The 27,727-nt window shown below is 41.8% G+C and overlaps 1 protein-coding gene across 1 annotated transcript in view; it reads right to left on the bottom strand.

The window, feature by feature from the left end:
• LOC306742848 (contactin-associated protein-like 4) overlaps positions 1–19,207 on the bottom strand; it is a gene marked incomplete at both ends in the record, with an annotated part of 95,834 nt that extends 76,627 nt beyond the window's left edge. Inside the window, one exon of the mRNA XM_079225285.1 lies at positions 19,123–19,207. Coding sequence (XP_079081411.1) covers positions 19,123–19,207 — 85 coding nt within the window. The remainder of the gene's footprint in view (positions 1–19,122) is intronic.
• Between the last annotated feature and the right edge of the window lie 8,520 nt (positions 19,208–27,727).

Raw genomic sequence — 27,727 nt, forward strand, 5'->3', positions numbered from 1 at the left:
CTACGTATATAAACTGACACCGGGGGGAATTATTTTACATATTTTAGGATGATATAAACATGAATCATGTCATCCTATCTGTAGAAAGAAAGAAAGAAAGAAAAACACCGGCGATCACGTTTAAAAAGGTCTCCTTATTTATTATGTTTCAGCGCAATTAAATCAGTATAAATGGCAATTTATAAAACACAGCTGAGGTTCAAACAACTATAATTGCATAATAGGATCTATCCGTGAAGGAATTGCAGAGGGGGTTTGATCGCAATAGTCGGAAGTCAATAATGAGCAGTGTCGCAAGCTGAAAGAAAAATATATCAAGTTGAATGCTCAAGGAATTATATAACAGACTAAGACACAAAGAAGTGCATGAAAAAGCTCCAAAACATAATACAGAGACACCTTCTTAATGTTCATACATTTACATATTAATAAGCCTTCTATTGAGGAACAAATAGTAATAAAGATAGTTTTTTCTAATGAAATATCTTTTCTGAAACTAGCCTGTAAAGAGATACATCTGAAAGAGGATATGACTATAATGGTGACACATTGCATGTATCTTTGAATCCACTTCAAGACTACTGAAGCCGACAAAGACCAGATACCCCACACACACTTTTTTTAGCAGCTATCCCCACCTGAACAGTTTTTGCATTCAGAGATCTATTGAAACTTGGTGCACTTGTTGAATTATTTCAGCAGGATGAAGAAAAAACTAAATTAAATAGAGGAGTAACACAAACGCAGTGTGCAGCACTCTTCAGCCCTGCCTCTTGGAGATTATATTCTGCTACGACACTGCCTTGGTAATTACATTTTTGCAATATCACAAACACATTTTGAATGAGTCTGCAGTAATCCGCATAAGGAGGAAGTCTGAGGGTGGATGGGTTGATAATCACAGGGGACTGTTGTTTGTATCCTGTTCAAACTGAGTGCTATTGTTTCAATTTTCAATGTTAGAGGTGCAAGATCCAAATCATTACGATTGTGTAGGCTCTCAACATGTCTGCATGCTCTGCTCAAGTATACATGAATCTACAGAATCCACTTTATCTTCATCTACCAGTTGTTGCTATAATAAGAATTACCTTTCCCAGAGGCATTCTACCAGGAGTGGGGTTTGAACAACTAGAATCAAGAAAGTACAATCTCTTCAATAAAGTTAAACCACAAAGTGCTATCAGTAAGTAACATCTAAGTGCTACTAAAGTGCTACTACGGCGCTACCTTCCTTATTCAAGGTGTAGTCGAAAAAGATGTGTTTTTAGTTTGCGACGGAAGAAGTAAAGACTTTATGCTGTCCTGACGTCAATGGGGAGTTCATTGAGGAGCCAGGACAGCAAACAGTCGTGACTATGTTTGTTGTATCTCATTGGTTTAACACGGGAAGCACTGGAAAGGGAGGTGGATTTTGTTTTCTTTTTGTAAAACAATTTTATATTTCTCAAAATATCAAAACTATTTCCTTAAGACTATGCAGCAGTGATAAATTTCCTTTTTCTCCCGTAAAGGACAAAAAAATAATTGAAACAAAGTGAGAAGAAGCTCTTATAACAGCACACATAGAGGAAAGGTGGCATCATTCTCCGATCAAGTAGAAATCCAGATTTATAGGTATAATAATACTACCTTCAGTATATAATGCTATCAGGAGTGGGGTTTGAACCCACGAGGGCATACGCCCATTGGATCTTAAGTCCAACGCCTTAACCTCTCGGCCATCCTGATAACATTTTCTTGATTATTGTAAATTAAATCTTTGCATGGTTAAAATTACCACATAAAGCAGTGGAAAGTGAGGTGGCTTTTCTTTTCTTTCTCTCAAACGATTTCATATTTCTTAAAATATCAAACTATTCCCCTTAAAACGTATGCAGCAGTGGTTCACTTCCTTTTGCTCCCGAAAAAGCCAAAAAACAAATTGCCGACATGTTTGCTACAAAGCAAGAAGAAGATCTTTTAACAAGACACTTATAGGAACGGTAGCAAAGTTCTCTGATCATTACTTTATACATATACAACTTCATAGCTATAAAAATGCTAGCTTCTGTGGAGTTTGAACCACAGCACACTGAGGATAGCTGACATTGTTCTCTTGTCAACTAATGCATCACAGTGCCTTATTACCAGGAGTGGGGTTTGAACCCACGGGGGCATACGCCCATTGGATCTTAAGTCCAACGCCTTAACCACTCAGCCATCCTGGTGATGTTTTGACCCCAAAGTCATTACATTCTGTCATCCCTCTCTCCTTAACTAATATATAACAATGCATTATCAAAGGAAATATACCAGGAGTGGGGTTTGAACCCACGAGGGAATACACCCATTGGATCTTAAGTCCAATGCCTTAACCACTCGGCCATCCTGATGAGAGCTGAGGGATTGTAAGACATGTCTTATGAGCATGTTGATTTAATCAACATTTATATTATTGATTACTTTGCCTGGTGGTACAAACTACAAGACAATAAGAAGGTCATTCTGCAGTAGAAACCTCTGGAGAGACGGTCGAATAAATCTTTTCTGCTCGTTGTCAAAAGATGTCAGATAGTTCATAAATGTTATCTGTGCAGCTTATATGTACAGTGAGCAGCGCACACAAACAGCAGTCTAATGCCTTTGAAAAGGATGGAGTGATCCTCCTCCTCCTCACCGAGGCTCGTCACACTGAGCAGCGACGTGGGCGGCGAGGAGACAGACATCAACCGAATGAAGTGATCAAAAACAAAGGAAGTGATCAAAAACAGCAACGAGGAACATTTAAAATCTCTTCATCTTTAAAATGCCAGATTTAACTCACATAATGGCAGACCAGAGAGTTGAAAGAAGCTGTGTTTATATATATATATATATATATATATATATATATATATATATATATATATATATATATATATATATATATATATATATATATATACTGCTGAAGCTCCAAACATTCACTGTCAATCATAACAACACAATTATGCAGATTTAGAGGGACTGCTGCAGGCTACATCACTCATACTAATGGCTCCAGAGGGAGGTACCGTAAAATATCTACTAATCTACCAGCTGCACTAAGTAAGTGTTTTGAATATATTTGCGTCTTAATTGAAAACATCAACACACACAAAAAGAGCTAATTTTCTTCTCTCATTCAGGCAAAAAGCACAGAAATATTCACATCAGCCAGACAGCTTAGCCAAATTAATTTATTTCGCAAGTGAGACATTAAATCAAATGGGACGTTCAGTACTCATAAAATTAAGGAAAAAAATAAATAAAAAATCAGCACTGCTTCAGTTGAAGGAGTTATAATGCAGACAATCCTGATGCTAGAACTGCAAACCTTCTTGTCACTCCACTGATCTACGGGTAATGTGTTCTTAATTATGATAGAAGGATAAGTCGAAAGTGATGACTTGTTGCAACCCCTCTCCTTGAGAGGGTTGTGTTTATACGACGATTGTCCTCCCGGTTAGAAGAAACCACCGGATCAAACCCTCGACCTCCCAGATGTTTGGTGTCACCATGAGTGTATTCTCATATTCAAAATGAGAAGAGAAAAAGAGATCTTTTCTGAAGTGTCAGCACAGGGAGGAAGGCTCAGAAAACACAAGACAAGTGGCGACATGGAGCGACATCTCCAGTGAGTTTGGACATGCACCAAAAAAAAAAAACTCACAGACAAAAGATTATTACTACTATATAGATGTCTGTAATGGTTCCTGTATTTGTCATTTGACAGCACTGCTGTGCTGCAGTAACATTGAGTTTAATAAAAGCTACACAGGACACACGGTGGAGCTTGGAGCTCAGTCTTTGTTTGTGTGTGTGTGTGTGTGTGTGTGAGTGTGTGTGTGCAGCTTCTTTACACTTTAACTAAACCACAGCAGCAGCCGCAGTCCAGGCATCCACAGTTTTACTTTTACGGACGTCTTAGCAGATAAATGCTCTTTAAAAGAAACTAAACTTCTCTGAAGATAATTTGACTCCCTCCATCTTCTCCCCCGCCCATCAAACACTCTGCGCTCGGCTTCTCCTGAGACTTAACGAAGAGAAGATGGTTTTGTCCTTGTTGTGGAGGCGAGCACTTTGATACCAAACTACAAACCGTCAATGGACAAGTGTAATTTGAGGATAGCTGGGGAGAAAAGCCATTACAGACACCAATCAGGACACAGACATTGTAAGATGTGGTGGTGAATATCTCATGTCATCACCTGTTGGTCACATCCATCTCTGAGCAGAGTGTTTGTGAAAATGTCCGCTTGAATAGAAACTGCATGAATAGTCAAACTTTTGCAATTTGAAAATCCTGAATGGACCAGATTGAAGACATTTGAGGCCTTTTCAGAACACGGCCTCTTTCAACAGAAACCACACTAAACCCACACACCGTGTTCCTCACACAAAGAGACTCTCTCGCTTCCTGCCAGGAAGATGTTGCTGGTGGTTTGGGAGCAGAGGATCATTGCTCCAGGCCAGTATTATACACATTCCCCGGGATACAGGGTGTTTTTGCTTGTAACATCTGGCAATGGAGCGATGTGATATTTAGGTCTTTTCTATAATACAATAAATAAATTGTATGGCCTTGAACATCGTGCTTTTTTTTGTTACAGTAACAACTGACTGCTCAATAGATTTTGACTGGTTGCAGGTTCATATCAACAAAGAACAAGAATTACAGTATCACAGAGACAAAGGACACGTTTGTGAGATGCAGGGTAAAGTACTGTAAAAATAGGGGTACAAGGAGGAGGAAGAACAAAAGAAATTGCAAAGAGCAAAGCACAGTAATAATTTCTGATCAATTTTGAGCTACTGTAATAGAACATGTTTTCATTCATGAAATTTGTGTTGATATTACAAATCTCCTTCTCCCTGAGAACTATAGGTTTTGAACAATGTGTTTTCTATTTATTGGTGTATTGTTTACTGACTGCTTGATAGTGTATATTATTTTGATCACTTTGTTTATGATTTGAGAGCAGTGTTTGATTTTGAGCACAGGTAAATCTGTTTTGAGGCGAAAGTTTCATTTTGCAAGAGGATTCAGAGGTTTTGTAAATAGTGCTTGAAGATGAGATTTTGTGTTTACAGTTTTGAGAAAATGGGTGATCGTTTCAAGAAATGTGTCTTAGCAATCGAGAAAAACTGTAATTCAAGATTATAATTTGTCTTATTCTGTACAGTCCTTTGGAAATACTTGTGTCAAGTAATGAGTTTGGGCTTAAGGCCCTGCACAGCAATACAGGTGTGTTCAATAGTTGATCAGAGCTCTATTCAGGTTGAGCAATGATGGAAATATGAAGCCCAAAACTCTTTGAATGGAAAAGTTAGACAGTTCTATCACCGATAAAGGTCCTTACTTTTCTAAGGCTAGCATTAATCTTCAGAGACGTTTCCTTTCCAATTCAATTTGTTGAATAATACATAAAAAAAGATAATAAAAAAAACACAGTGGTAGTGAAATGAAAGCTTCAAGTAGACATAAAAAGGCTGAATATAATGTAACCTTGACTGGTCACAATCTTTCGCAATGAGAAGTTGACTGCGACTTGAAGAAGTGACTCTTATCGTCCTAAACTTACAACCCTGTACGATTCTTCAGCTGAAACTTTCTTTACAACCCAGACAGCAATCAATGAAACAAATGCTCTCACACATAATTTATACAATATTGTAATGCCGTAATAAGCCCAATCATTTCATATTGACCTAATTAAATGATTGACCTGTGATCACTTTGCCCGTGCTTTCATTGCGCGTATTCCCAAAGCTGCTGATAGTTACTGTCATTGGAAAAGAAGAACAAACTAAAAACTAAGCCGGACAATTTGCTGTTTTGTTTTTTTGTATTGTCTTTAAATATCATTTTTGGGGATCCTACATGGGTTCTTATCACTTATAATAGTGCGATTGAATCCTTGTTTTAAAAGCAGCATGTGAGGAACACATAGGGACAGAAGAAATCCTAGTTGGAAAAGAGCTGCTTCAAATATCACACATTGGGTAGAATCACTTTTTATGGGCCAGGCATTAATATTAATACCACTGCAATCTTGCAAAAAAGAAAACACAACTTGCAGGGCTTTGCAAAACCCAGGGCTGAAAAGTCTCTCTCACACACACACGCACGCGCACATGCACACACACACACACACACACACACACACACACACACACACACACACACACACACACACGCAGCAGAAGCCAGTGGGTGGTGAAATTGTAGATGGAGTTGAGAATGTCACAGCAGGAATCTGCAAAATGCTCAGAGCAGAACTATCTTTATATCCCTCAAGTATCTTAATTTTCACTCTTTCTTACTTCCCTTTACTTCCTTTGACCCGTCTACTCTCCTTACTGATCTCACGTTTATCCTTTTGCTTCATACTTATCTCCTTTTACTGTCATAATTCCTCTTTCCTCCTCTCCCTTTCCTCACTATCTTTCTCACCCATATCTTTCTCCTTCTCCTGTGGTGTCTCCTGAAGTGTAATCATCTCAAAGATGTAAGGCAGGGGGCAGATGGTGGACCGTATACACACACACACACACACACACACACGCTCACACACACACAGACACACACACACACACACACACACACACACACACACAGCAAAGTCATTGAGGGATAAAATGGGAAAGGCAGCAGGAAATGTCACTGCAGTTGTGAGAAACATATTGGAATACTGCCACCAGACAGCCTGCAGACCTTGACTCCTAAACTTTATCCTCTCATACTTTATATTGCTCTTCCTCCACTTCTTTCCTCCCCTTATCCACCTTTAATTCCCCTCATCTTCATCTCTGCCCTTCTCCTGCATCCCACCCTACTCCCTCCCTCCATCCTGCTCGTCTGTTTCGCCTCAATGTGCTTAGCTTTTGATTTAGCTCTGTCTCGTTGAGTTGAAATCCAGCCTCGCCGGTCCGTCTTTAATGGCCACTGACTCAGCGCCGTCCTCCTCTCTAATGCAAACTGACCGGCGCTGCTTCGTCTCATCAGCAGTCTGCAGAGCTGTGGTCACGCAGCACTGACTCCGTGAGAAACACACAGCAGTGACAGTATCAAGCTGCGATCGCCGTCTATTTGAGTTTGTAACGAGGACGTATTAGAGAAGGTATGAGGTCATGTGTAGACGCACTGATGCTGAAGACAAAAATGTGCCAATTAGCCTCGCCCGAGATTAGTAGTCCCTCAGTAACTTATGTGAAATCGCTTTCCAGATTTTCAAGGTGAAACGTATTATTATTATAATGCGTGGAGGACATATGAAAATGTGACATTAAAATTCCCACAGACGTCCGAGTCTCCAGAGTTCTCTCCCTCTCTCTCTCTCTCTCTCTCTCTCTCTCTTTCTCTCTCTCTCTCTCTCTCTGTCTGTATTTCATAATTTTTAGTATAGGTTCAAGGGAGAGTCAGAGCAATGTCAATATTCTAGCAGTAGCTTGCTAGTCATGGAAACGTAACTGAACTCAGCAAGTTCAATCAGGGGAGACAAGTCAGATGAAGATAAGATAATTGTTTTCAAGATGACCGGCTAACGATGTGAGTGTTTCGTTGTGCTTATTGGATAGAGGAGACCAGCTGATCTAAACTGCCGATGTCACGATTGACAGCCCTGAACAATGACAGCTTAGGTCAATTATGAGTGAGCATGCCTGAGAAGCGAATGGCAGATGAGAAATAAACTATAAGCCCCAGCACACAAGAGTGTCGTCTTCCTGACCAGTGGCGGTGCGTCAATAGAGGGCGCTAGGGCGCCGCCCCTCCTAAAATTTTGCGCTGAAAAAAAAAAAGAAGAAAAAAAAAAATATATATATATATATATATATATATATATATATATATACTGTCAAAAAACATTATGTACCAAATAATTTAAATAAGAAATATACCGTGTTGATGCGCTAAATGTGTGTGGAAGACCGTAAGCCCCTGTCAACAACCACTTAAAACCAGTTAAATGTAACCAAATATAATATATCGCCGTTCATCATCACTGAGGAAAGCCCCTCCCCTCTCGGGGCGCCGGCCAGATGGAAGTCTATGGAAGCGACCAAACATTTCAGGGGCGTTACGGCGAGGACAGCTTCTCATTGGCGGATGAAACGAGAATCTTTGGGTGCACAAAAGTGCGCCCTAGCCAATGACATCGTTTCTTATTGCAACGTGGTTCAACCGTGTGTGTGTGTGTGTGTGTGTGTGTGTGTGTGTACGTGTACGTGTACGTGTACATGTACTGGGCAAATTTAATTGAAACTTAGTTTGCTTAAAAGTTGTTCGTTCACACAAGGACTTAAGCGCTTTAACAAGCTCAGTGAGACATGTGTGTGTGGGGCCATCAAGACACACAAAACATAGTTTTTTGTCAACTCTGATTGTTGGCTTTTGTCTGTAGTATGAAGCCTGTTTGTAGTAGACATTTCCCCACATCGTATCTGTCTCTCTCTCTATATATTTATCTGTAGGTTGGTGACACCATACTTGGACACACTAGGGAACGCTTTGCCTTCAAAGACCACCTCACCAGTGACACCTTACTGCAGGGCCCCCAGTTTAAATGTCTGTACAAGTAGTGGGGCCTACTCTGTCAAACACCCAATGTAAAAAGTGATGTCTCTCTTTCCGAATCTATTCTGCTCTAAACCTCTTTCATGTGAGGGTGTGGGCACCTCTTTTATTCTGCAAACTTCTGAAACCCAACCCAATGTTTCTTAAACCATTCTGCTCTGAACCTCTCATGCCCAAAGTTACAGTTTGTTGATAGTTGTTATTGGACAGTGTTGAGTACTGTGTTGTCTTGAAATAAAGCTTTGTTTTTTAGAATATTCTACTCAAAACCTCTTTTCTTCTCATTGTGGAGTGCTATTTAAAACGCGCCGCCCAACTGCGCCCCCCCAAAAAAAATTCACCAGCCGCCACTGTTCCTGACGCTAGAGCTTCATGCAGGATGAGCTATCAACCGCAGAGGCCCCTCCAACTTCTTGTTTTTTTTTTGGTTGTTCCAGTAGCCTGCACGTCCCTTCTAGTGCATGTGCATCTCCAAACTCCTATAAGACCAACGCTTGGTCATTCTCCCTCGGTGTCTGATACTGACGCACAGAGCTAACCTGTAGCGACTGTTTGCCATAACTACAACGACGGTGTTAGCACTGTTAGCTCTTAGCCGCCGGCTCAGCCGTCCATGTTGAGAGCGGTGCGGAGGCTCAATCACAGATATGCATTGAATTCCATTTTGAGCACCTTTAAATGGCAGCACAATGTATTATACATGTATTATTATTTAATCAGTAGCAACTGACAAAACACAATTGATACCGTAAAAGTCGGGTTACAAGTCGCTACTACCTTCGGTGGATGTCCCCGCTAGTTCCCCGCTGTAGCCAGCTCACACTGCTACTAGTTCCTCGCTAACTTCCGCTAGCTCTCCGCTAGCTCTCCGCTACCTTCCGCTAGCTCTCGCTAGTTCCCCGACAACCACCGAAGGTAGCGGGACCAGCCCCGGCTCGACGCCCAACTCGGGGACACGGGCAGTAGCAGCAGCAGCGGGGAGCTAGCAGCAGCAGCGCTAGCTTGCTACAGCGGGGACACCCACCGGACGTAGTAGTGGCTTGCAACCCGACTTTTACGGTAATCTAAATGTGAATGAAAAGCTAAGTGGCTAATCGAGGGCAAGATAACTGATAAGGATGCTTTACTGGAACACTTTGCCTTTTGCACCCCGTCTAAAGGGGTTAACATCTTTATCTAGCTTTTCAGCAATGTGAGAATAGTTATGCAAAACAAGTCTCAGCTGAGTGAAGTCTCAATAAGTCAAATAGTTGCACAGTTGTTCAACAACTGAAACTGGGAAAAGCAATCACAGAGAAAGTTGTGTCCCTCGACGTCTGAGTGACGGAGTATCGTGACCTCCACAGATAGAAGCAGAGCCGGAATCCGAAGCGACAACAAGTCATCTGAGTTGATGACAATCTCTCATGATGAATGGCTTCATTTTTTTTTGGGAGAAACAGACTCCTTCTGGGGACGGCCTTGAACAAATAAGTCCAGCAGGTCCCGATATCAAACAGGATGGACCGCACTCCTCCCGTCAGCTCCTCACTTAACTACCTGTTCCTGGGTTAATAAATCCAGATTCATGACATGGTGGCTCCACATCCCGTAACCTTGACTTCATCAGGTCCCGTTCATGGCTCCATTTTGCCTGCACACATTTCTATAAATGACACTAAAGAAGAAATATGAAGCGGATTTATCCTTGGCTACTTTCCCTTTTCCCCCTCATCCTGGCTCTGGCTGACGCTGCCCTCTCATGAATCAAAGAGGACCGGGGAGGTTTGCTGGGAATTTCAATAGTTTATATTCACAGGTTTATGTTCTTCTTCTCGGTGCAAACAATCAGCTTCCTGGAAAGCGATAAATCCGTGTGACACAGGGCAGTGCGGCACATGAAATCGGCTGCTGAATTTGCACCCTCCTCTGTGTTTTCTTCGGCAGATTAATCCGGGAACAGACGAGGGCTTATTTATAAGATCAGAGATTTATGATGAATGATTTGTGATTCATGAGATTTAATCAAGTACTACTAAAATTACCCTCGAGCCTCCACAGTTTTACCTTTTGGAAACCAAGCGCACCAGCACCACCTATTCTCGGACATAAACGTGTCCTTAATTATCTCCGCAACCATATGGTTGTTTAACTTCATTGACATTTCTATATGACAGTAACCCTTGTGAGAAGAGACCTATGGTTTAAAAATTAAAGTATCCGTTAAGGTTTAGTGTGTACGTAAACTCTGGAAACTCCGGAAATTTGCAGCGCTGATCACAATGTTTCACTAAAACTATAATAAGTATCCCTTACAACTTTAGATTTCAAAAAAAGACACATCTCCGTAACCCTACGGGCTTGTGGGAGTCTAACAAATCAATAAAACCCTTATAAACCCCCTATTAGTACCAGTAAAGTCACAAAACGGCCGGAGCTTTTTTTCTCCTTTTCCCGGCGGACGTTTCTGACTCCTGAAGCCTTCGTGGTTCGCCCACATTTCTAAAACCGCCTTCATTGGTGAAGTAATAACACCACCCTTGAATTTGCCATTCCGGCTCCAGCATCTCAATAACCCCCTTCATTTTCAAACATGTTGGAAACCGAACCGTGCTGTCTTTAATGTGATAAAAACTACGGTATCACGATCACCTGCGTTTCATCTCTCTTTGTGGCGTGATCACAGGACGAATGGAGGACAGGTAGCAGAAATACGTAGAACCAGCCTGAATGTGAATGAATTTCACTTTGACTTTCTCCCCAAAAAGCGTTTCAAAGTCGACAACTGATTCTGAAGCAGGACAGGACGCCTTTCTTTGTCTCTGCAGGCATAAAATAAACGGACATCTATACCAGGCCTGGCCAACCCGCGGCTCCCGAGCCGCATGCGGCTCTTTGCCTGGTTTCATGCGGCTCTTGCGTTCATATCGAAGTTTTTTTTTAATTTTTTTTTTTTAATCTTTTTATTGATTTTGCAAATACTTTAGACCACTGGTGTCGAACTCAAGGCGCGACGGCTTGAAAGCCATGAAATCGCGGACCCGTTTTCAGTCATTTGCGGACACGTTTTCAGTCCGTCAGGACGGTCATTTTACATGGGCAAAAAAAAATAAAAAATCCTGTGCTTTTATTTTGAAGGGATTTTTTAATGCGGCAGAGTGCAATTTATTCAATTTCAGTCATATTGATGTCATGTGTTGTAAATCTGTTACGTTGTTCATTCTGGTGGGTCCTGCAGCCAGATCAGTTAAACCACTGCCCCAGACCACATGCATGTTCTTAGAGTTATGTCCTTCTCAACTGTGACAAAAAAGCTTTGAACAAAGCTAATATAATAACGTGTGTTTAATCTTTGACTTTGTTATTTTCATCTGTTTTAAGTTTGATCTTTGATAGAGTAATGTTGGTTTCTTAACCCTAAATTAAATGGAGGGGGGGCGGGGGTGTATGATGTGGCTCTTTGCAGTAACACAGTAAAAAATGTGGCTCTTAGTCTCTGACTGGTTGGCCACCCCTGGTCTATAATATACTTTTAAAAGTTCTCTCCTGGAGGACGCCGGGGAATCAGAGGAACCAGCGAGCTACCACACACACACACACACACACACACACACACACACACACACACACACACACACACACACACACACACACACACACACACAGTACAAGTGGTATTATCTGTCATTAAGCTCGAATTAAAAGTCATTAAGTGTTATTGATATTATCTGCCATTAGGCTATGATTATGGCTCACACTCCAGTGGCTCTAAATCAGCTCAACGTGGGAGATAAACGCCTCAAGGAAGACCGATGAGGCCGAGAGAGAAAGTGAAGGAAAGACAGAGAGCAGACCTGAAGATGACGGAGGGGAAAGTGAGTGCAACCATCTATCCTTCATGTGTGGATGATGAGTATCGTGATTAATGACTTAACCAGACCAACAAAACATTTCATTTCTCTGCGAGAGAAGATAGTATTCTATGAACAAATGATAGGCTGAGCATCATCAGAGCTTCTCTGTGTATTGATCATAACGTGACCCTGTTTCGCTCTCAGCTTTGCTCAGAGAACAAGTGGACTTTAGAAAGATGAGAAGCCATTTGAAGCAAAAACTGAACAAATAAAAAGTTGTGGGGATTGAACGCCTTTTAAGAATCCTTGTTTTCTTTTGGGAAAATTATATGGAAGCCCGTTTCCGCACAAAAAAAATTATGAGATAATAAAGTCAAAAGTTGGGCTTCCATAAATATATCATCAAATAGTTTTATTGATGTAATGCCCACCACCAGTTTTCGAGGAAAAAAACGGCGTATGCTGTATGCACCCGCCAACCAAGTTGCATTTAATATCCATGGATGTCCAAAATGTCATGACATTATCGCACATGCATTCTTGAGTTATGGTCAAATGTGTGATCACAGTGATCTTGAACTTTGACCTTTCACCATCAAATTCGTATCAGCTCATCCGTGACTCCAGGTGGAGTTTTTTGCAAAATTTGAAGGAATTCCTTCAAATAGCTGTTTCTTCTCGTCCCCCCAGACTGATTTCAGAGAACTGTTCATACATTTAAGAAACATTGAGTGCTCTGATTATGCTTTGTTATTATGTGAGCGCTCAGATTGATGAATGCAGGCTGATTTGTTGATGTTGAAATAGCCATATTGTTATTTTGTAAACGATGAATCATTCTTTGTTTCATGATCATATTTTCCCGTCGCTGCAACAATTCAAGTGTGAGATTGGCGTAATAAAACTACTCAGTTCGTTCCGTGATGGATGCAACATGTCCACCGACTTCCACACAGATACTGAATTATTGTAAAGGAAGAAACACAAACATCATAAGCCCTCAGGACGTATATATATATATATATATATATATATATATATATATATATATATATATATATATATATATATATATATATATATATACATATTGTAGCTCCTCTCATTTCACATTTGCACACAGCTTCAGCCAGACTTTGAGCCTAGCACTGAATCACATGATGAGGAGAGGAGTCACGGGCGATGATTGAGTGAATGATGAACAATGGGTGGACGGCTGAAGGACGACTTATTGGTTGAACAAAACTGGCTTTTTAAATGCTTCTCTTTTTCCAAAATATCTTCCGTTGACGAGGTAAATTATTTAATCAAGCTGATGTCCGTCGATACTAATGTAATATTTTAACCCATGGCCCACTTCTGAATGTTAAACAATTTCCTTGGACCACCTTTACAAATAAATATATATTCTGCCTGATATTTCAGTTACTGTGTATTTTTACTGTTTTTTTATTCCTGTTTTTTATTTGCTTATTTATAATACTTGTTTTGATCTTGTTTATTTTGTTACTATGCCTCTTTAAGTTTGTTAGTTTGCACTCTACCCTCTGCTGCTGCAATCCCGTAAATGTCCAGACTGCGTGACTATTAAAGAATTATTACATTTTATCTCTTATTTTACCACCGTGGCCCCCTAGATGGCGTTCTGATTAGCTATAATAGACACGTATTTGTGTAGGCCGTCAACAATATTTGCACCTAAAGTTTTCAATAGGACTATTTTCTTATACGTCTGCTAATTTCCACTTTTATTTCTTTAATCCATATGTTTCCATCATAACTTTCATCCCTGACTCCACTGTCAGGCTCGTCATCTTTGCTGTTTTAATAAACACTGAGAAGCTTTCATGTACATTACAGCCTCAGCCTGTGGAAGTAGTGCTGTGGGTGGAGGAGCTTTCTCCTCCTCAGGGCGACGTTACTGTTTAACAGCAGGTCAGATTTGTCTCGTTCACTGCAGGCAGATACGTCTTCATAGTAATGTGCTTACAGAAACTTTAACCTTGTGTTTGTTTAAAACACGCGAGGCCAATCCAATTAATTTAAATCTACAGTGGGAGTACACACACACACACACACACACACACACACACACGCGGACCACTTTGGTTCGTGGCATGTTCAAAGAGGCGATGACAGCCTTCTCCTGCTTGATATTTGCACAGTTACAGTTCTGGCTACGAACAACTGAATTGCTGGCAATCAAACTGCAATGTGCATTATTTTTCTAGCATAACTGCATATCTGCAATGTGTCCACGTCCGTGTTTGCCAAAGGCATACTTTCATAATGATTATGGGATATTTTTTGGTTGCTCAATAACGAGGCGAAACAAGAGAGAAACTGACACAGAAACATTTAAATATGTGGAACAAGTTCTGATTCTTCTCTAGCGATTGCCAAGAAACATCCTAGAAAATGACTAAGTATAGACGATAAAGAGTAAAGGATAAATACATGAGTTAATTATAATGATTCAAATAACTGCAGTAATGGATTGGACATCACACAACAAAGACTAACATAACTTTTAATCAGAGTTAGCTTGTACTCAAATCCACTTCTGAATAGCTCTTGTGTTTCTATAATTATAAGTGCACAACAAGCCAATCAAGCGCTGTGGATCAATAAGTTCAGTACTTGTATCTCAATGTTGCATATGAGCCTCCATGTACAGTGTCACGGTACAGTTAACAATTGTCAGCAAGCGTGTGGAATCACACGCTTTGTCTTGATGCGCTTAATTTATGCTTTTGAGAAACATTTTGAGAAAGCAGGAGGAGTTCTGAAGGGCAGCAGAGACACGACAGCGCAGCTAATTAAATGCTCCACTAATTAATGAAGGGATGCATTCGATGCACCTAAATTATGCTCAGAGAGCCAGCAAAATACAGCAGAACAAAATAACTCACAAGAGGTTGAATCTTTCTAAGGGCACAATTAGAGACGCAGCAGCTATTCCTCAAGAATATTGGAGCCGGCTTTATTGTAAATGATATAAATCTTATTCAGGGAAGGATAGCGAGAAATATTTGCGAACAATTTTACGAAATGTGTGTTTTTTAGTCAAATGCCTCAACAACTTTTGGATGGATTTCTATTCAAATGTGTCACATATTCAGGACACATGACATCTACCCACATCTTAGCAACTCATGGCAGCCACACTTGTGAGTGATACTCGGTCATCTTCAATGGAAGCTTGAGTGTGTGAGCACACACACACACAGTCTTGTTTGTGGACCGTAACCATGATGCTTTATTCAGCGCACGGCTCGGCCCGAGGCTGCTTTGGATTCTGGGCAGTTTTCTGCAGCTTTGACTATAAAAATTGATCTCTCTTGCTCTTTACGATGGAATTCTCACTGTAAATTGTACATGAGTGCAAAAGTGAAAGCCAGCGCTCCTCTGACACACATCTCTGATTTTAGTGTTGAGGCTCAAAAAATGCCAAGGAGGGTTTTATTTGCTCTCATTCGAGGTTCTGAACTTGTTCTTTGTGAGTTTGACAACGTATTTATAAAGTACAACAACAACATCAAACAAAACACTTAAACTGCATTTAATTTTTGCTTTAAAACTTTTAAAACTTTCATTGAAAATGAATCAAAGGACTGTCAGCTCAGTGTTTTTGTTTAAGGCTGCGTCCACACTGTTCTGTCCAGACAAGCGCTTTGGCTCCGTTTCAGAAATAATCCCCAGAATACAGCGCCCGGAAAAAAGCATTTGACACGACCAGAGCTGGACACGGGAATTGGAATTGGGGAAAAGCATTTGAGTAAAAGCTTAACCCTCTGCACATGTAGACACTGGTAGTACCTAAATGTGCATCAGCCGCTTACAACAAGGTCAGCAACGCCTGTAATTCATGATCCATGTTGAATTAACTACTAAATCGATGAGGATGTTGTTTGTTTTCTTCTGGAAAAAAGGGTCATGTGATGAGGCGGGTGACGAATAAGGGAGGGACACCTGGGTGAATGTGGTCTTCATCGTTTTCAAAGGTCTGTCAGGTCTGTCAGAAACACGACTCAAAAGAAAACTAATGTTGTCTCCTAACTTTTCCTAACTTTATAAAAAAAAGGAATATGTTACTGTTGTTAACAGCTTGTTCTGCTGCCCCCCAGTGACTTATCTGACACCTGAACTCAGTTTTCTGTGGATGAGATACAACCTTTCATAAAAGTCTCTGCACACACTGGGCCGCCCTGCCATCATTCCACAGTACCTTCATGCAAGAAGCTTCAAACACACACAGTGACTCTATCACGCTGGTAATATCAGAAGGCGATTAAACGCACAGTGACTTTAATGTCTTGCAGGCATCTGTTTCACACGTTGATTTCCTTGAATCTCATTACATCAACTTAAGCACTTTCACTCCTCCGGCTAACAAGTCATTGGTGCGCCATCTGTGGCTGTTTAAATATGTATTTCTGTTTTGTTATCATTTAGTAGCACCTCCGTAATGAACAGTGAGCTGTCTGCAGGGGTGGAACGAGACGCGGGGCTCAGTCTGGGATCCAGACCTCTGCAGTCCTCACTTAATATGCCGCTGTGGTTTATGGTGCGTGCATGATGATGTGCGGCTGCATGGGTCAGGCAGGGCGAGATAAACAGAGAGATGGACAGAGGCCAGGGAGAAACGGAGAGTGAGAAAATGGACAAAGCGGGAAAAGAGAAACCAAAATCAAACCCCTATTAATTTACTTTATTTATTCATTTAATCTTTCTTTTTGTCATTTACGATGTTTTGTCACGTTTTTGTTAACTGAAAGAAAAAATAAATTGAGAAAGACCCACTGTTTTTAAAACAAGCTGGACCAACATTTTTTTTTTTTGCATCTACTTAGATGAAGAACTCCGATCACAGTACTGGAGAACAAACTGCAAAACATGCAGATAAATCACTAACTAGACGAGGTGGGTAAACCTGCTTTAAAGAGCAGCAAACCCTGAAACTATGTCATCAGTATGAGCCTCAGTGGAGCGGTTTAGTGGCCCATTGTGGTCTAAACGCTGTTTGAGAAGCTGTGTTCACTCTGACAGGAATACACTGAGGGAGAACACTGAAGCATTGCTTTGGGTCTTGAAGTCCAACTCGTAACAGCTGCACAGGAGGAGGTGATGACGAACACGTCAAATCACCTGAAGAAGGGAGTGAAAGAGAGGAGCAGAGGGAGTTAGAAATGAGGAGATGTGGCAAAGATGCAGAAGGGGAGGAGGTGAAGATGAAGAGATGGAGAGGAAAGAGCAACACAGCAGCAGCGGCGCTCTGAAGAAGAGAGATGCAGGTGGAGGTGAGATAGAGAAAAAGACAGCAGGCAATGAGGGGGGAGATATCTGTCGACAGGAGAAAGGAGGATGAGAGACCCTGACGGAGAACAGCAGGGACCGAAGACACGAAGAGGAGAACAGGGAGTAGAGAAATGTGTCGGGGAGGAGAGGAGAGGACGGAGAGTTTGGCAGCAGATCTGAGTCAGACACAGGAGACGTAACGGAAGGAGAGACTCAACAGGAAGGGAGACATTTTGGTAAAGTCGTCGATGTTTCTTTCAGGAAAGAAGGATGAAAAAGCAGAGATCTGTTCTGACTGCATACTCCTCCTTACATCACCTCTTATGTCTTACAGCCTGTGCTTTGCACTGCAGCAGACCTGCAGTTTCTTTTTCCATATTTTCATCATGATTTATGAGAGACGGTCGAAGCAGATTACAACCCAAAGTAAGGCAGAAAGGATGGGTTGACGTGCAGAGGGTCTCGGGCTGAGAAGGTAAAGGAAGTGAAATAAAATACAGAAAAGAAGAGGACCAAAAGGATCAGCAATAAGTTGTGAAAGAGGAGGATGTTTACAAAATAACTTTTACAACGATCTGCTTCCATCACATAAAGGATGTCTCCTCATCTCCATCTTTATCCTCCCTTCATCCAAATTCTCTCCATCTCATTTCTTGGATTTCTCCTCCCCTCTTCATCCATGGGAGCAGACATACGTGTGTGTGTGTGTGTGTGTGTGTGTGTGTGTGTGTGTGTGTGTGTGTGTGTGTGTGTGTGTGTGTGTGTGTGTGTGTGTGTGTGTGTGTGCCGTGATGCTGCGCTGAGCACCAAATGAACCGGTAACAAAGCGGTGGTGTTGTTTTACGCACACGGTGGAGGAGCTGGCTTCTGACAGGTCTGGATGACAATTAAACGCGTTTGGCTCTGAGATAGAAAAGCGTTTTCAAGCGTTTTTGTCCGGAGCAACAACATTTTAATTCGACAAAGCTCCCTATGAGGGAATGTGATAATTTTACCCTGGAAGTAAATAAATAACTAATTAAAATGCGACAAAACAACTTGATGGATTTGGACACCAAAACCCAGTGAGCAGCCGTCCACTGTTAACAGAGTCAGTTCACGTTCTAACATCAAATAAAATCAGCATTCACATTAAGACACTTAAACTCTTATTTCTCCTCTACAGCTCAGCGCGGACGCGTAAACGAGACGCGCAAAACCCACAACGCAAATCCTGGTACTTTATCCAAATGAACACAACGAGTAAACGAAACCAACAGCTAAATATCACTGCGTCCAGAAAGCAGAAGCCTTGTATTTTTTTTTTCAGGTGGTTTGACAGAGGGATGAAGCCGCGGGACCCTGCGGTCCGCGCTGCCCGGGCTACCCTCCGTCTCCTCCGGGGGAAAAGTCAAGGAGCGCGTCGCTGCTCACCTTCCCCGGTTGTCCCGCACGAGCTGCAGAGGAGCAGCGCGACCTGAGCGATAATCCCAGAGACTCTTTTACTCCTAAAATCCATGATGATGATGATGAAGCGGAGAGAGGCTGCAGAGAAGAGAAGGCAGCTGCTGGGGGACAACCTCTCCTCTCCCGCTCTAAGAGAGATCTCCTTAAACCCCGACAGGAGGAAGAGAGGAGGAGGAGGAGGAGGAGGAAGAGAGAGAGAGAGAGAGAGAGAGAGAGAGAGAGAGAGAGAGAGAGAGAGAGAGAGAGGTCAGCGAAGTCGGGTGCAGTGTGTCTGTTGTTTTCTCAGCTACTCTGCAGCTTTGTGGTTGGAGCAAAACTGAAACGCGCAGGTTCTCTCTCTCTCTCTCTCTCTCTCTCTCTCTCTCTCTCTCTCTCTCTCTCTCTCTCTCTCTCTCTTAATCAACCGCTTCTCATTCCCAAACACTTCGCAAACTGACACATTTTGTCGGGACTCTTTCTAACGCACAAACAAAAACATTCTAAATCCATCTGTGTAAAGTTCACCCAGAACCCCATGAGAGGTGGGACAGGAACCCAGTGGCTCCATCCAGAATCCACTCTGGAGATCTGGAAACGTTCAACCTTCAACCGTGCAGAACACATCTAGATGGAGCAGTTTTATAGTCAAAGAGACAAACGATGTTCTACAGAGAACCCTCCTCCCTTTTACATTGATAGCCCTGGACCATGGGGCTCTTAAAGGGTTAAAGGGCCAGGGCCACAACAATCATGTCCCTCAATCAGTGTTTGGGGGTTTAGTTTTTAACAATCATTGAAGAACTCTGTCTTAAAAAGGATGCTTCAGAAGTACTATTTTCCGACTATACCTTGAATAAAGAAAGTAGCACTTTAGTAAGACTTAAATGGCACTTATTATCGCACTTTGTAGTTTGTCTTTCTTGAAGAAATTGTACTTTCTTGATTCTTGTTGTTCTGAGTTTGTACTCGTGGTTGAATGCACTTATTGTAAGTCGCTTTGGATAAAAGCGTCAGCAAAATTAAATGTCATGTAAAAGTAAATATATAGTTCTGGGAACAACTTCCGCCCCTCAGGACGAACCCTTTTGGAACCCTTCTTTCTAAGAGTGACTTCATAGATAATTGAACCGACCTGCTGGAGCTATAGATGAGAAGTCAGGGGATCACCAAAGCCAATAAGTTATCCTCGGTGGATCACCACTGTCTGCACACAATTTCATGGCAATCCATCCAATATCTGTTGAGGTATTTCAGTCTGGACCAAAGTCATGCTCTAACTGACTGACATTGCCATCCTTATGGACCCACCAGTGTGGCTAAAAATCATGACATGGAAAATGATTCGGTGCAAAACGTGTTGCTGAAGTAGACGTAAGAGAGCGTTGCGTTTAGTGACATCTTGCCGCACGTTGTTGGTGGCTCTTGTCTTTAATGCTCTGCAGAAAGTGAAAGAGTTCATGCCTATATTACTCGAGTGGGTTGTTAGCAGAAATAACTGTCTGCCTGACAAAGGCATGTAAAGTAGAGTGAAAGACAACAAACTAGAATAGAAATACGGAAGAGGAAGGCGCACTACAGCGGATAACGAGAGCCCAGAATAGACATGAGAAGACGTACGTGATCCCATGCGGGCCATGAGAGCTTATATGGGAAATAAAATGACAATAAATCAGAATGAAATAGACAAGATGGGTGAGAGAGAATCTTGACTGGCAAAAAAAAATTCACAGAGGATTTATTTGAATTCAAGCTCAAGGTGATTTCATTTCAGTAGGAGGTGTCAAGTTACCTTTACCAACATCGGATAATTTCCCTGAGCACAGAGGTGAGTTGAATCAGGGCTTCGTGGGCGATAACGACGTCTGACCAAATTGATTCTTACCTTGGATCACATATGACACGGAAATCCATTTCATCAGGCCTCAAGAAATGCGTTTGTGTCCGCTAAGCCAGAGCACGGACCAATCAGCATCCTGTGATGAGCTACAGGCAGCTAGGGGGCGGGGCTTAGGTGTGTGTTTAGCGTAGGTGCTGCAACCGTTCTATCAGAACTGGTGAAAGGAGGAAAATATGTTTTTGATCTTCTCCCGAATAACTTCGGTTAGAGTTTGAATGACAGATGGTTCGTCCAATCAGCTGTCAAGTATTATTATTATTATGTATTTTTTAAGTGCTTTTTAAAAGCTTGAAGTTTCCGCATCAACAGAGAAAAGTGTGCTTCGCTTCAATTGATTTAATTCCAGTAGTGAGACTCAAAAAATTCCTGCAGCACAATACACTTCTTTGACATCAATCTGCATGTTCAATACACACTCACAGCTTTGACGAAATGAGAAGTTGCTTCCAGCAGAGCTGAGCTTTAAAAAGAACAATAGCATCTCAGCCAGCAGGAGGTCTGTGTTCAATACTCAAAATATGGATTTAGGGTAACCTTGCCCTTTGAATTGCAGCTAAGGATAGCAGCATGTTGTATACCTGATACTTAAATCAACTCCGAACCAATTTAAATAAAAAGTAGCAACTCAAACATGTACTTTCTTTGCTCTGGTAAGTGGTAAAACTATTTTAAAAAGCACGAGAATTAACTCTAAGGTGTCGCACAATACAACAAAATGTGACTCAATGGAAGAAACACCACTGTGCCAAAGCTTTCATCCTTTCTTATATGTTCTTACTGGAGACACCATGTCTTGCATTTTTGCTGACCTCTTTAATAAAAGAGTTCCAATTCAGAAAAAAAGGGTGAAGTGCAGTTATCAGCATTTAAGTTTGGGGAAAATACAATCAAAGATTTGTTTTTGAACAGATAATACATGTTTGACTTCCCGCTCATGCATATTCCCTGAATGCCATCACTCTACATACTTGACGATTTTTTTTTTATAATAAAAATGTGGCTGGACGGTTAGAAGCCCATTTTTTCTATAGAGTGATGATCTCAGATCACATATTCATGTTTGCTTCACCCAGACTTTAAAAGGAATATCAGTGGACGCCAGAAAGAAAAGAAAAGAAATAGCATGCAAAACACGACTCACCTTTCACGCAGCTCCTGCAGCTGGCCATTAAAACCTGAATAAAACGCGTTAGCTCAGATGCACACTCCCGCCCGTCGACAAGGGGGGTAACAGTAAATCCACATGGGCGAGGAGCTCTTGGTGTCATTCAGCAGGGTTTGTTCATTAAAAGAAAGAAGCCCTGAAAACAGACAGGAGAGGGGAAGACGTGCAGAGAGAGCCAGCAGGGGGATCTGATAATGAAAAGCTGCTGCGCATAGACAGCAGGGGAATCGGATGATACAAAACCTGTTGAGAGCAAACGCAGCGGGGGAATCAGATAACACTGAAGCCAGGGTCTGCGGCAAACAAGGGATCACACCGTGCACACACACACACACACCCAACGTGAGCGTCACACACCTCGGTGGCCTGCAGACACGCGGCACACAGAGAAACCAGCTGGCTGTTTCATAATGTTCAAGTCAGACGGGTGAGAGACTTTAAAGCTCTGAGAACCTGAAATACGTAACGGAGTACTTGGAGGTCTCAATGAAGACTTCCTCCTTTTCAGCCTCATTGTGTTAGAGTTCAACGCTTCTGCCTTTTCTCCCGACAAGCCAACGCTTCATGGTGGAGAGACTTTTTGTTATGTGGCTTTGTTGGGAGAAAATAAAATCTACTCACCATCTTCAGCTGTGAAAAAAGTAGAATGGTGCTATTTCTGTTTTGTTAAAGGAAGATTACTCGGTTCGATAAAAGTCGTGAGCATCTCAAAGAACTCAAAGAAAATGTGTTTTAACTTGAAGAGGTTCCACAGAAATGTGCCTAATGGCGTCGTGAGCAGATAGAGTCACCATTAGGCCTCGTGGTAATGACATCAGGGACTTGTGACTAGTCAAAAGCCACGAGTCTGAGACAGGTGGATTAACGACGGCAGTCTAGCTGGACCGTTGACGTCAAGCGGGGAGCAGAGACGCCCGAGGGGGAAGCTCTGATCTACAAAGTACCGGTTCAGGTCATGAGCGGAGTCAGAGACGATAGCATCACAGATGCAAACAGTGGAAAAGTGTCCGGGCTCATCCTTGAGGACAGGGTGAAGATATGGATAGGTGGTGGAAGGTGTAATAAGAAACCTGTTGAGGTGGTTCAAGCGTCTGATCAGCTGCAATGATGGTCATATGCTGTTCTCATCCAACATTCCTAGCTACAGACAAATAAATAATGCGCCATAATTTGTAGGTATCCCACAAAAAGGTGTCCCCGGGTAAGTGATTAAATATTGCTGAGTGGCAGATATCTTGGTTCTGGATTTAGTTCTCCTGACAAGCCGTGCTGCATTTCTCTTGGAGGTGGAAATGAAGCTGACTTTTCAGCTGTTCCTCTTAATGAATGCCCTCAGAGTCTAAGAGACTTCTCTCACTTCATCAAACGAACCACGCTAAATATGTAAATGACTCCAAACCGCTAAATGAACCTGTTGAATGGACTTTTTTAATCGAAGAAGGGACGGCAGCAGGGAGCAGGTTTCCTTGTGTGAATACAAATGATAAGATGAGCATCATCTGGACAACGTGTAATTATAATTCATTCTGTTTGATTTAGTGTGAAACAGTGTGAATGTTTGAGAAAATATTGACTCAGGATTGGTTAGTAATTCTGTTTAATTCAGTGGATCACTTGTGATGAGAAGCAGAAGCTTTTCATTTGAAGCATGTTTTTCTGTGGTGTGCTCTCAGATCTGATTCATGTCCATTATTAAATCTGTCATCATGTCTGTGTATAATAATGAAGACAGGAGCTTTCAAACGAATACACAGCATAGAGGAGGAACGTGCTTCATGTTTACAGCAAACAGTGTTTATTTTCTGCATGTAGGGTTTCATATTTTTCTTCAATTGTGCTAATAGGATATGTTTGAAAGGAAAACATACAAATGATAGGGTGTCAAAGCCACAGAGAGCTGTCTGTGTACGGTTATTGGGAGATAATGGTGTAAACGGAAGCATTAAAGGCTCAAAGTGTCAAAGTTTTCTCGTCTACTGGTATTTATGTTGAGACCCAGATGGAGCGGGCAGGAGATCGGTGCTCTCTGACTCTGCTTTATATTCACAGCAACAGCTGCCGGCTGTTGGAGGCCTGTAGCCTGACCGGCTGCCCAGTCGACCGACCGGCCAGTTGGCCCAAACAGAAAAGACATTTAGGAGTTTCTTTGAGAGCGGAGCAGAGATCAAGCGGCTGGAAGCCAGAAAAGAAGTCAACTCTTCTGTGGACTGATGCATTTCATTTGCTGCCCCTTTCTGCTGTGAAATTAAGTTAAATAGGACGTGGAGTTCTAGCGCTGCTGGTGGATACGGCTTGAGGAGATATTGTTTGTTAGGTTGCGGACGGATCGCTCAGTCCAGCAGGTCGGCAACTGACCTCCAACCAGGCTGCCAATTTAGAGGGCTGACATCCTGAACTGCCTTTTAAAGTCACCACTAGCCTCCACACTGTGTCTGCCGTCACCGTGCTGCAGGCGAAACACAAATCCAATAAACGTTAGACGCATGTAGGCAACAAACCCAGTGGCGGTGATTGAAATAGAAGAAAAAGACGAGATAACCAACACGTTCTCTCTCCCGACTCGTTCGGGACGCGCCGGGTAGCCTAACAAGTCAAACGATGGCGCTTCACGATAGCCACGCTAAACACAAGGTTCACATTGAGAATTCAGATAAAAACACTTGCTTAGGGTTAGACAACAACAAGACCACTTGGTTAGATGTAAGGAAAAACATCGTGGTCGGGCTTCAAATAAAAACGTGGACTAAGAAAAACGTAAACAGCGTCACATAAGTACAGAAAACATGTCGCAAACATCATAAACGTAACTTCAAGATGACTCAACAACACTTTGGGACACCGGCCTCAGGGAAAGTGAGTGGTGATCACGATTAAGCGTAAGTGGGCCATTGGTTGTTTGCTCGGTGTAATCAACATGATCGCTTACTTTGGATGTTTCCATCTGTTGTGTCATGCGACAGCGATGAAGACACGCAGGCTTTTTATGTGGTTGCTGAAATATTAACAATAAGGGGAGAGCGATAAACGTACATCGGCTGGTCCGAGTGGATTCAACATCTCTTTCAGTGCAGCAAGAGGAACGTGATGCTAACCGTGATGCTAACCGGCTGCCAAACATCCAAGCAGCGACATGTTGAAGCTCCCAGGAAGATAATGAACAGCAAGCAGCCGACAGACAGCCTGGAGAGGGCCGGATAATGATGCACATCCAACTATGTGCAAGTGGAGTCTAGGCTAGGCAGAGAGCATTGTACCTGCATTAGCTGAGATAAACAAGCTCTAGCTGCATGCAATGTCAGATTCCCTTCCATGTTAATGCATAAAAATTAAAAAAGTGAGACTCTCTTGTTTCAGTTTTGTAAATTGATTTGTCAACGTTGCATATCACTGCCGAATCACTTTGATAACATCGAACAATCTGTTTTAAATTCTAAGAACATTTGTGATTGTTTTGCCAGATACATATATATTTTCTTTCTGAAGTATTTTTATTCTCATTAGACACAGTTTGGTCTCCCTCAACTTTCCCGCCTCCCTTTTGTTTGTCGGTGGAGTTTCGGGTTCGGAAGCATCCGGATGTGTTCAACGTTCCGCTCCAGAACTAGATCGAATAAAAAAAAAGTCAAACGTATAATTTTTGGTGCGGTTGAAATGCCACCAGGATTATATGAAGTCGGGTGGCAACATATGCTCATTAACACTCTGAATGCAACTCACAATCTGCTGCATCGCTTTACAGTTTAATAAGGAAATTGAATTAGCAGTTAACACCAAAAAGTCAGAATAATTCATGTGCTTCTAAACCCTGCTCCATGGGACAGACCTCTTTAGGAGACCAATAAAAGCAGGCAGAGGAAAGACAGCAAGATCTCAAGTTTAAGTGAAATTTGGAGAAATTCGACACGATCCAAAGTCCCTAAAAAGAGATACTGAATCCTTTGTGTGTCATCATTGTTCATTTGCCCAATGTGTCCGATAAAGATCTACTTAAACTCACGTTGGCAGTGCATTGTGAGCAAAAAGTTGTTGTTTGGGAACCCGATTTAGTTCCTATACTTACAGTAAATAGTGCAACAAATTTGCAAATAATCAAATTTCCAAAACCAACAGACTCACAGTCAGTTTGATAATCCAGAGCCCTGGACATGGATCACAAAATGAATATGAACAGAAAACTACGTGATCTATATTTCCTATGAAGTCAGATATGAGCACTTTCAAGGCTTTGAAAGTGCTCATATCTGACTTCATAAGAAATATGAAGTCAGATAATAATCTGAGTTAGTAATAAAAAAATCCTTCAATGTGTATAGCTCATTTCTTTTTGAAGTCTCTCACTAATGATCAAATCAGAGATATATATTTACTCAACTGACAATATTTATCATCTAAAAGTTCCCTTTCTATCCAATCTATTGGTGTGTGCTTATATACTCTATTTTCTTCTTCCTGTTTGCCTTTCAAGTTTCTGCGAGATCAACAATATTTCCAAAAACCTTCATCTTAAATCTTGTTTATCCCGACAATATTTTCCCAGCTCGCTACAAAGAGTCACTCGATGAGAAGTGGCTCCTCTCTCTCCGACGCACTGCTGATGGAAGAGAGCGAAGCCTTCCCGCTCCAGACTTTGCCTTTAAATGTCAGATGCCTGTCGAGCCTTGAAATCCGGCATACGTGTACTCTGCAGAGTAAACAGCAGAGCGACGATGGCGTCAATGCAGCGATGGTGCTGACATATCCCATTATGTGAGTAATACGGTATTTTTACTCAGCGCGGGTCTATGTTCCCTGCATTCAAACTAAATGTCAGCTGTCTCTTTCAAACACTGATTAAAACCTGAAACGGTTTTATCAGCTGTGGCCTCAGGAATTAATTAACTCACCTTTTGAAACCCGAGAGCCGCCCATCACTCAAAGCCGTGTGGTTCAGTGCGGCCCGTTATCGTATTTGTCCTCAGATTTCAGTCTTCAGCCTCATTGTACTCACAATCTCCAGCCATCAGTCAGTCAGTCCAAATATCTCAACAACTCTCTTTTTTAACGGACATTGCAACACATTCTCACGCCAAGTTCATCACATACCGAGGCTCGGTAGGGACGGCGCGTCGACTTTTTTTGCTCCATAATAACCTGATATCCTGTGTAACAGACTGCAGCAGAGACTTTGCTTCCTACAGCGATTGAGGCTGCATGGACACCTCACAGTTAGAGTCATGCCAGTGTGCATAAAAGGCACATGGAGGCAATAAGAAAGGGTCTGTATACGAGCATGAAGGCAATAAGAAAGAGTCCGTATACGAGCATGAAGGCAATAAGAAAGAGTCTGTATACGAGCATGAAGGCAATAAGAAAGAGCCCATATATGAGCAAGCAGTCAATAAACCAGCAACAAGAATATTGTAGACTTCTCAACATCTACTCTCTTCTCTGAACGCCAGAGAGATGCACTTTAATCTGCCGTGACGTCAAAGTCTGATGTCTCTTTTCTGTCGGTTTTAAAATGTTTTCATGTTGTTTGTGTGATGTTTTTT

The sequence above is a fragment of the Taurulus bubalis genome, assembly GCF_910589615.1.
Source record: "Taurulus bubalis genome assembly, chromosome: 1".
In the NCBI taxonomy this organism is placed as follows: Eukaryota; Metazoa; Chordata; class Actinopteri; order Perciformes; family Cottidae; genus Taurulus; species Taurulus bubalis.